Source organism: Mizuhopecten yessoensis, unplaced genomic scaffold (assembly GCF_002113885.1).
Source record: "Mizuhopecten yessoensis strain PY_sf001 unplaced genomic scaffold, ASM211388v2 scaffold1391, whole genome shotgun sequence".
Lineage (NCBI taxonomy): Eukaryota > Metazoa > Mollusca > Bivalvia > Pectinida > Pectinidae > Mizuhopecten > Mizuhopecten yessoensis.
Window position 1 is genome coordinate 442,027 of NW_018404023.1, and position 10,547 is coordinate 452,573.

The 10,547-nt window shown below is 35.7% G+C and overlaps 2 protein-coding genes across 2 annotated transcripts in view; one reads left to right on the forward strand and one right to left on the reverse strand.

The window, feature by feature from the left end:
• LOC110461297 (coiled-coil-helix-coiled-coil-helix domain-containing protein 2-like) overlaps positions 1 to 720 on the forward strand; it is a 5,167-nt gene extending 4,447 nt beyond the window's left edge. The window contains exon 4 of the mRNA XM_021514724.1: positions 367 to 720. Coding sequence (XP_021370399.1) covers positions 367 to 374 — 8 coding nt within the window. The 3' untranslated portion in view covers positions 375 to 720. The remainder of the gene's footprint in view (positions 1 to 366) is intronic.
• Positions 721 to 3,189: 2,469 nt separating this feature from the next.
• Positions 3,190 to 10,547, reverse strand: part of LOC110461308 (kinesin-like protein KIF22-B) — a 20,156-nt gene continuing 12,798 nt past the window's right edge. The window contains exons 13-16 of the mRNA XM_021514735.1: positions 10,219 to 10,278; positions 9,686 to 9,810; positions 7,586 to 7,645; positions 3,190 to 6,055 (exon numbers count right to left, since the gene is read on the reverse strand). Of these exons, the coding sequence (XP_021370410.1) occupies positions 6,032 to 6,055; positions 7,586 to 7,645; positions 9,686 to 9,810; positions 10,219 to 10,278 (269 nt within the window). The 3' untranslated portion in view covers positions 3,190 to 6,031. The remainder of the gene's footprint in view (positions 6,056 to 7,585; positions 7,646 to 9,685; positions 9,811 to 10,218; positions 10,279 to 10,547) is intronic.

The window sequence follows — 10,547 nt, forward strand, 5'->3', positions numbered from 1 at the left end:
TTTGAATATTACATGTTAATAACTTGATTGGAATTATAACCTTGAATTGACAGTTTGATACTTTGAAAATTTTGAGCCAGCCCTACCCCCAAGGGCTGTAGGGTGGGGCTCAAAGGAGTCAGTGTGCTAAAATTTCTTCATTTTCCTTGTTAAGAATTGGAGGTGCTAGTTTCAAATCCTTTTTAGTCTGAAATCTGTATGCTAGATATTGAGTAAGGTGGTTTTATTGTTTTTTGTCACTTTGAATAATATTTCTGTTCATGTTAAAAACAAAATCAACTCTCTGTATAAATATATCAGGTGACCGTTAAGGCCCATGGGCCTCTTGTTAATATAAAGTACATCTTGTGTGTTTGTTATTTTCAGATATATAATGTACACTAAAGATGAGGGGCGATATTGGACAAGGCAGTTTCCGTAGTGTGGCAGGATATTTAGAGAGAGTATATATGATATGGAAGGACATGAACTCAGGCATGGAAATGTAAAATGGATATATATTTAAGTTGTTTTCAACAGATATGATATTTTCTGTGATGCTTTTAATTGTCTTTTCCTCTGATGTACAAATAATAGACTTGGAATCAACAGATAGAATTAACATCATCCAACGTAAATGTACACATATCTAATTAAAGGTTGATAATTTGGTGCAGATTATTTTGTTATTAATCAGATTCCATCAGACTTTCAAGTTTTGAATAAAATGATTTTAATGTGTTTTTGCTTTGTGGTCTTGTTTTTGAGCACCCAAGACAACAACAATGATAAGAGAAAACTTGGCAGAGGATGTGCACAGTGGTCCAGCATCATGTACAGATATTTAGCTAAGCACTTGCCAGTACAGATATGTAGCTAAGCACTTGCCAGCTAAGTTATTGGCTGTATTTACTAGCCTCAACATTTCTGTCAATTACTTACCCAGAGGACATTTAAACTGTTAGCACACTGAAGCGGAAAATTCATTAGCCAAACAAACAATATTTGGTGTTTCCAGTAATCCTACCCATCCTAAATTTTTGTGCTTTACCCTTAAATTGACAATTTTCGAAGAAGCACCGTTAAAGTTAGGTTCACTCTCCTATATAAACCATATAGAATTATTTGTTAAAATAAAATGTGTTACCTACTTACCTGAAATGTTTCCAACGTGTTACAGGAAACCTACATTTTTAGCTCACCTGGTCCAAAGGACCATGGTGAGCTTATGCCATACCGCAACGTCCGTCGTCCGTCCGTCAACTTTTTCTTAAAAACGCTACTAGTCCTGAATGTCCAAGTAGATTTTGACTAAATTTGGACTGTAGCATCCTTAGGCAAAGGGGACTCAATGTTGTATAAACGGTGGGTGTGGCCCCCCTGGGGGCAGAGAGGTGGAGCCCAATAGGGGAAATAGAGGAAACACCTTTAAAATCCTTCTTCTATCAAAGGGATTAAGGGATTTTATCCTAATTTAGTCTGGAGCATCATTTGGCCAAGGGGACTCAATTTTGTACAAATGGTGGGTCTGGCCCCCCTGGGGGCTGAGGGTGGGGCCCAATAGGAGAAATATAGCAAATTCTTTAAAATCCTTCTTCTGTAGGAATGAAGGATTTGTTCCATATTTGGTCTGAAGCATACTTTGGTGAAGGGGAACCAATTTTGTATAAACGGTGGGTCTGGGCCGCTAGGGGCCTGAGTGGCGGGGCCCAATAGGGGAAACATACCAAATTATTCTTTAAAAACCTTCTTCTGTAGGAATGAAATGTTTTTGTCCAAATTTGGTATGAAGCGTCCTTGGGTGAAGGGAACCAATTTTGTATAAATGGTGTGTCTAACCCCCCTGGAGGCAGAGAGGCGGGGCCCTATAGGGAAAATAGAGGTAAAATGTTTAAAATTCTTCTTCGACCATCGGGATCAAGTGATTTTATCCTTATTTAGTCTGGAGCATCCTTGGGCGAAAGGGTCTCAATTTTAGATAAACGGTGGGTATGACCCACCTAGGGGCATAGGGGTGGGGCTCTGTTTGATGTTTGTTCTCGCTATACTTAAGTATTGGATGGATCTTTCTGAAATTTCATATGTTCTTACAGCACGTCCTACCATGGAGTGCTATATCTTTACTTTATACCAATTATTTTAAACATATTCAGGTGAGCGAAACAGGACCTCTGGGCCTCTTGTTTTGTCTGGCCTTACACTAAGTTTGCTGTTCATGAAACCATTCTAGCCAAGGGGTCACAATTATATACAAGATGATAACTTCTACATAGGGATCATACAAAATTCAAACTTTGCCCCAGTGGATGTAAGGAATCCATCAATCTTTGGAGTGGTCCACTATAGGTCAAGGTCACCATTGCTAAAATAGAATTTTGTTTGGTTGCTCGAGAACAATCCTAAAAATCCAAGTTTGGTGTGCGGGCTGCCCAAGTGGATGCATCCGCCAGAGGTCAAGGTCACTTGCTAAACCTAGAATTTAGTTTCTCTGGATAATGACTTGAAAACCAATATCACACAAAGCTCAGACTTAGTGCATGGATAGCCCTAGTGGAACCTTTTGGTTTTGGGCATTGTCTGCCATAAGGTCAATGTCACTGCTGCAAAAGCAGTATTTTGTTTCAATTAGTTGTGCTTGTCAGGGTGATAACCTATTGGAAAATGACCATCAAGAACTGGGCTTGAGCACAAAATCTGAGTTTGAACATGAGAACAGCTTCATGAATACGGGCCCTGGTTCTCGGTTTATGAAGTAGTGTTGTACCATAACTTGAGCTTTACTTGTCAGAACAGCCCTGTTAACTTCAGAACATGATTTTGTGTTTTACCACTAGTAGTACATCGTGTTTGAACTGATCTACTACCTTGAAACACAAAGTAATGTTACTAAAACAGACCAAGGCCTGTTTTCATGAAACAATTCTCATGCTCAAGCATGGATTCTGAACTCAAACCAATTTGAATCATGTAATATGATCAAAAAGTCGAGTGTACAAATTGAAATTGGTCAAATCATGTAATATGATCAAAAAGTTGAGTGTAAATATGAGTGACACCACACAATGGAATAAGCTCACTTGCCCCAAACTCACCTAAAAATCACAAGAGGGCATGTTTGTACTATTTTTTTACACTGTTATACTGTCGATCAGGTCAATCTGTTTGTTTACAACTAACTGGCAGGGACAACAAAAAAACAATCAACAGATAATGGTTCCAATAATTTATTTATCAATTATCTGGGATTTTGAGATAAATTCAAAATTGAAGTTTGGTTGAGCAGACACATACTGATGGTTGTTTTCAGTGAACCTTTTACATATCTTTAAAAACTCAACTGAACTGTGGTGTTCCTGACAATTCATTACGACACCTTTAGTGATATGAAATGTTAAAAGTGAAAGGAACGGCTAACAGATCCTAGTCATTCTGAATATATAAATATATGTATGTAACGATATGTTCTAACATGTATGTAGTATCCAAGGTGACACTACCGTCAGTAACCTCACCCTGACTGGATCATACACAGCTGTACTGAGCTATAACTGCTATTAATTTTAAAACTTCAGATGCTCATGTGGTAGAGCTTTGCATCTGCTGAAAGTTTATTTTATAGTAAACTGTCGAGAGGTAAACATGATAAGTACTCAACACTTGTTTGAAACTTCTGTTAATTCATGTGTGACATAAAATGTATATATATATTTATCCGCTGATTACAAAAATATTTGTGTTTTCGAACATCAAGTCACACACACAATCATTCAAAAAGTATATATTCGTACCAACATAATTTTGTAGAAATAAGAAGAGAAAGATAATAGGAAGAAGTGATAGGTTTCTACTAAAACATCAGGTACTCGACACTTTCTGTACATATATACAACACATCCGTACCTCACTAATATCGGACACGCGACTTGTACAGTTGACTATCATGATTACTGTATACAACATACATATTTACATAATTAATATTTACAATATTTACATCTTTGGTTTTGAGATCATGATGAATTGAGTTAAAAAATATATATGTATATTGAGACTGAAACATGGAAGAGTAATATGTTGGTTGTTTCATACCAAAAGATTCGGTACTAGAACCTGCCATTTACACTTTCTATTGAAGTGGCCAATGCAGACCAACTGTGATGAATCATACCGTAATGGGTTATTTATGCAGTTATTTTTTTCGCAATTTTGACCCAAAATTAGAAAATGAGAAATTCACACAGGTTATAACTTCGCGATCTTGACATGTGAATGAACCCAAGTGTCAAATTGCCAAATACATTATTTGCTTTATTACAAAATATTTAGCTAAAGAGTATTTTATCAAACAAATCATCGATAAAACTTTTAAATGTGCAATATAATCTATTTTCAGACATCTTGTAATTACTCTTCATGTAAATGAATCATTACAGCCACATGCTCGCCATTTCATTGAGACATTATATACAGTTATGAAGCTTATTATCAGGGCTCATTTTTACGCTTGTCACATTATTCTGCAGATCATATTATGACGATCACGTTATTGACCCACGAAATCACGGAAATATCCTGCTCTACGATATGTGAAATTCATCCCTGAAAAAATGAGCATTGCGATGACTACAGAAATGACTGGTGAAGATGAGCTATATCAAATTATTTTCATTTATACACATTTAATGTAACGGTCAGTTGGTATTCATTACCAACACTTGCGACACTTAAATGACAGAGATACATATCCCAAAGTAATTTCAAAAACTTAATTTAAATTCTTATTACAAACGAGTTCAAATAGTTTTCCATTTTTTTTTATAGTCCTAAATGTATAAAATCTGATGCATGCACATTAATTGCAGTTGGCTTTCAAGTACAGTATCTTGTGTAGCATGCTCCTTAAAAAATACGATACTTTCAGGAGCTTCATCGTTATATTCCGTCTTTGCGTATTGCAGAGTTATCTTTTATTGTTACGTCATTGGTTTGTGTGAGAAAATTACGTTGTTTTCTCAAAAATTTATGACGTTACTCTCACAAACAAATGACGTAACAATAATTTTTTCCACACGAGAGAAGATAACTCTGCAATATGCAAAGACGGAATAGAAATGAGGATAGAATAAGTGAAAATAAAATTACTGCAAAGAAAGAAATTTGCCCCATAACAGAATAAGATGAGATTAATTGCTTACAGTTTCAGTGGGGTAAACATTAAATTTGTTAAGACAAAATAAGGTTTGAACAAACTTCATGATGAATCATTCATACCAACTCTACTGCTCAATTTGATTATTGCCCAATGAACACCAATACGTTATTCCAAAAATGACGTCTTGAAAAATAATGGTTAATTTTATGTAAAACAAAAGTCATCGACTTTTTTAAAAATAACAAATTTAGTTAATAATAGAAAAAGTTGACAAATTTTCTTTTTAATTCACTAAAAAATATAACTGTCAAAGCAAAATTTGTCTTGTGTGTAATTATAAGAAGCCTGTTTAAAATCTACAAAAATTCAATCAACATACATTTTTTTCTCTGAAAATATTCTACCTAATAAATTATTGGTACAGTATTAACGATTTAGCTGCCATTTTGTTTCATGATCAATTGTAAAATTGTCTTTAATACCCACTCTGTGGTGAACCGGTTCAATTCTTTACCATCCGATTTCATAAATGTTTCTGAACTGAAGATTCTCCATCAAAACCTATGGAATTAAGGAAAATTTGCTTAAGTTAAGACTTTTCCTTAATTTCAGCTACATATGTGCCAATGGAAAAACTTCAGTTAAGGAATTTCCTTAAGTTAGGGAACATTCATGAAACTGGGCCGACTGGAAGCTTTTAGCTCTTTGGCAGAACTGGTCAGAGCACTGACTGCCTGGGTAGCTACATGCAGTAAGCACAGCCTCATTTTGGAAAGTTCTGTTCAGCCTGACTGGTAGGAGACTAAAACACCTGACAGTAGTACTCAGTCCTCGCCTGCAGTCCGAGCAAGTGTTCAACGAGTTTTTCTCAAGCACTGCGAGTCCTTGTTAGGCATCATTTTATGACACTGCCACTAAGTTACTCTGAAAAGACAAAAGAACACATCAAAGAAGAGTAAGGATTCCTGTACCACTGCCAAAAACTGTAACTAAGTATTGGAGACTGTTCTTTCTCCCATAACCACTATAGGTTTCCTCACTCCCGACTCATTGGATAGACCTACTAGGAGTGGGTAAACAGTTTTGGTAATCCACTAGTGGGTAGCACCCTGGACGTGATTTCATTGGTCAACCTTCTAATTATGACGTCAAGTAACAATTGCTTTGCGAAGTCATCTGCCATTGTGACGTCATAGTTCATGTCACTGTTCCCCGATCATCAATAGGAATAAGATATTCCCACGAGAAACATAAGGTTTTTCTAGATATATTATATGAAAATTGTGGGAAAAAAATGTCCCCAAAACTCGTGATGGATGCTAATCATGTTAATCTAACTCTCGTTAATCAATTTTCAAATGTAAAAGACACTCGGTAAACCTTGTGTCTTTATACAATTTGAAAATTAACTAACTCGAGTTAGATAAACATGATAACCAACCACCACTTGTTGGGGGACCTCTATTTCCAGCATGACTATGGCTTAGATAAACATTTATGAAAAGAAAACCATACATTGCGTGACTTTAATGGAAAATGATAAAGATGTAATAAACAAAATATAATCAACAAAGTATCCTTAGTATAAACAAAAACACTGGGGCTAAAACCAAATTTGAACCCTAAACTTCACACTGCTAAACTGTCACTCTAACCGATTGCACTACCTGGTCAACGTAAGTGACCTGGCCCAATATTCTACATTTATATCAAAATGGAAGTTAAAGGGAGGTTACTGCATATAGGATAAACAACGATGCCATGGGACATGGATCCCTGAGTACTGGTAAGGTATCAAGGAAAATAATCTGACCCCCTCAACAACCTGGTAGATTCATTATTCTTTTGTGAATTAATAATGATAATAATTAATAACAATTTGAGGTTCTTATACCGCTTTATCACAACCTAGTTCATAGGACGTCTCAAAGCGGTTCGCAAATTATTATCTGTGGTTATAGGGCCTTTGCAACCAGCCAATATCTTTCTCAACTCCCTCGGGAGCATACAGCCGGTGCTGCCATTTCGGCACTCACAGCTACCATTCAACAATTCTCGCACTGCCCAACCACATACTCATTTACAGCTGAGTAGGCTGGAACAAGCGGAGTAAAGTATCTTGCTCAAAGATACAACACAGTGCTGTGCTGAGACTGAAACCCACAACCCTTCGGTCACAAGCCCGGCGTCCTACCACTAGAGTTCTGTGCCTCCAGACAGGCACTACTATAAAGGGCACCTGTATCTCTGTCGCCAAGATTTTCAATATAGTTTTTATATTACTGTGATTTCTTGCATTACATGCATGGCCAAATATTATTACAAAATAGAATCAAACAATGAGTTTTTAGTAGATTTTCTTCATACAGTTCTGTATATATTTCATACCATGGTGTGTATCTGTCAAGCTTGCATTTTCACTTTTCAAAATCCTATTTTCAGCAATAAAAATACCTTTAATAGATTTCCAATGTACTTGTCTGTGAAACCAGGGATTTTCTTTAAATCTTCATACTGAAATATAAACAAACAATAAACAAATGATATTTCACCCCAAACATTATCAATCCTAAGAAATCATGTAATGGTTCAATACGGCACGGATACAGGTAATTGTCATGTGATATCTAATAATTACTATATACGTGTCTGTGATATGGGTTGTTGTGCAAGCATGATACTACTAGCTGTGCATAGGCCATATCCCAGACCAATCCATATCTGCCCATCTAACTTCCTGTTGAACACTTTTCAGAAAAATCACACCTCAAACTGGTAGTGTACACACTGCATATCTGTCTGTATATATGCTATTCTGTTCATAGTGTTTTATTAAAAGTAGAATGTGATTGTAGTTAAGTTTGTGAAATATCAATTTTCTGCCAGTTTTAAGCTCGTGAAATATCAATTTTCTGCCAGTTTTAGGTAGCAGTGTACAGTAGAGGGTTGTGGCCATGGGTGATATTTTTGTTAAATGGCTAACCTCTGTATAATGATATGTAAAAAAATTATAAAAATAAAACTGTACTAAAATTGGTATAAGCATGATGAAGTGGGCTATGTGAGCTTCACATTTGTAAAAAAGAAAGAAGATTTCTTTGGTTCGAGAATAAAATTTTGGCCATAATACGAAAGGGTGCGTACACATGAAAAGCTAGCTTTACAGGAGGTAAAATTTTGACAACAGCACACGACGCAAAATTGCAAAAAATCAAGTTCTACAATTTTACTGCGACCCAGATAATTCTGCAACCAGGTAGGTAATCTTTAATTTCAGACAGAGCTTAGGAAAAAAATTAGTACTTGCGGGGGCCAAATTTTGGGTTAAAAATAGCATTTTTTGGCATTTTTTGGTAATTTTTGATGTGGTAACCATGTTGTGTAGGGTAAATCCGCTGTGTTTACATTTCCTCGACATGTGCCTTGTTTATCAGAGTCGGGCCATTTCTACTGTATTCTGCTACCTTAAGCTCGTGAAATATCAATTTTCTGCCAGTTTTATGTGTAATGGCTTATACTTTTGATGTTTTAGAACAATATATGATAAAAAAAGTTTCCATAAGACCATTTCCATATCATACTGTATCAGCTCTCGACCAATATCAGTCCTTGGGTTAATATACTGTTTTTTTGGTTAGTGTCTCATAAGCACATGTCTTCATACAACCTTGGCTGTTGCAAGGATGTTAAAATGTTAACCCTTTCACCCCTATGTAACTTTAGTAGACTCTACCATGCATTGTTACAGATGAATNCCCCCCCTCCCAACCCCGACCCCCAACCTCAAAAAAAAAATGTACCAATTGCTTTATTTCATGAATTCTTGTTAACTTTAAATCCATTTTTAAGTAAAAAGAACTGATTCTTAATGATATGTTTTTTTGTGATATAAAAATGCAGAAAAATCAAGTGAAAATAATTGTTTTTCATATAAAATAACAAACGAAGATATTTTTATTCACCGACAATGAAAAGAAAGGTCGTGGATTTAATTCTGGAAGCAGTTTTTTCGAGTCCTGGGGACATATTCATGAAACCATTCTCATGCCCAAACATAGACTCTGTCCTCAAGCACGTTTTCTTGTTTCAGTGATAAATTAATAAAAATTAAATTTTCTGTCAATTATTTGCTAGAATTTTGGAGAGACTTTTAAAGCCAAATACCATTTTCAATAGTTCAACTTGACTATTTTTCCCAATGAAATCTGTGCTTGAGCAGAAGAATGGCTTTTCATGAATACAGGGCCCTAGGCCCTTATTCATGACAGTTCTCATGCTCAAGCATGGATTCTGTGTTCAAACCAACTTTCTTGTTAGTCGCTTAAATCATGTCAAACGATCAAAAAGTCAAATGTAAACATTGAAAAACAGTATTAGGCTTTAAGTCTCAGAAATTAGGCTTGAGCACAAAATCCATGCTTGAGCATGAGAACGGTTTCATGAATACGGGCCCTGCACTCCTTGTTCAGCGAGGACAACAGAGTTCTTGTGTACTTTTCTGATAATGTTATAGTCTTTGTCTAGAGAACATACAAATCCAGCATACTTCCTTACATTTGAAAAAAGACCATATGCCTCCCGCCACTCAAAGATGAGCTTCGCCCGCTTGACTCCTACTGTTTGTAGTGACTGGAGATCCTTGACTGTCGATGTGTTGAGTCTGGTTAGGAATTCCTCATCTGCGTTAAAAACAACATTTCAAATGAAAATAAACTTATAATGAAATAACAGAAAGGTTACAAAAGGTTACAAAGCTATACCTCTACAAAGCCATTGATCTTGATGTCCTAAAAGTGACATATATACTACAAAACATCTAGATATATTACATAGTTCTCATAGGTTTTTATATAGAGGTTTGAACTTTGACCCCTTGTTTGACTTTGACATTATATTACAGAGATTTCTGTTTGGCATTGGACATATCACAAAGTCATAATACACAATCAAATTTATGAAGTTTTGACACACATGATAATTTGTCACAGACAGCACCAAAGTGCAAGAAATTTCAGTCTGTTCGCCCTCTGATGGTATAATAAATTTGAATCAAGGTGACACAGAGGTCAAATTAGTTAGGAACTTACTTATAGACATCTGTAAGTCTATAGAGCCGCAGGAATCGTCTGTTTTTGGACTCTTTGTGTCTGTAAAGAAACAGGTGTCATTTATTGCATGACCTGATCAGAAACGTGTTTTTATGAGAAAATCTATATTTTCATGTAAGATGACCTCTAGTCAGCAACATCAAGTTTAAGATAAACAATATCTGTACATTGTTGGATTTTGTTCAGAACATAAATACTAAATTTAAATTTTGAACTCCTTAAAGTTATAACCATACATTTCTGACTTCTTACTGTGTAATCGTTGCATCATATTATCCATTCTTCCATGCATGCAAGTTTGCCCCCCC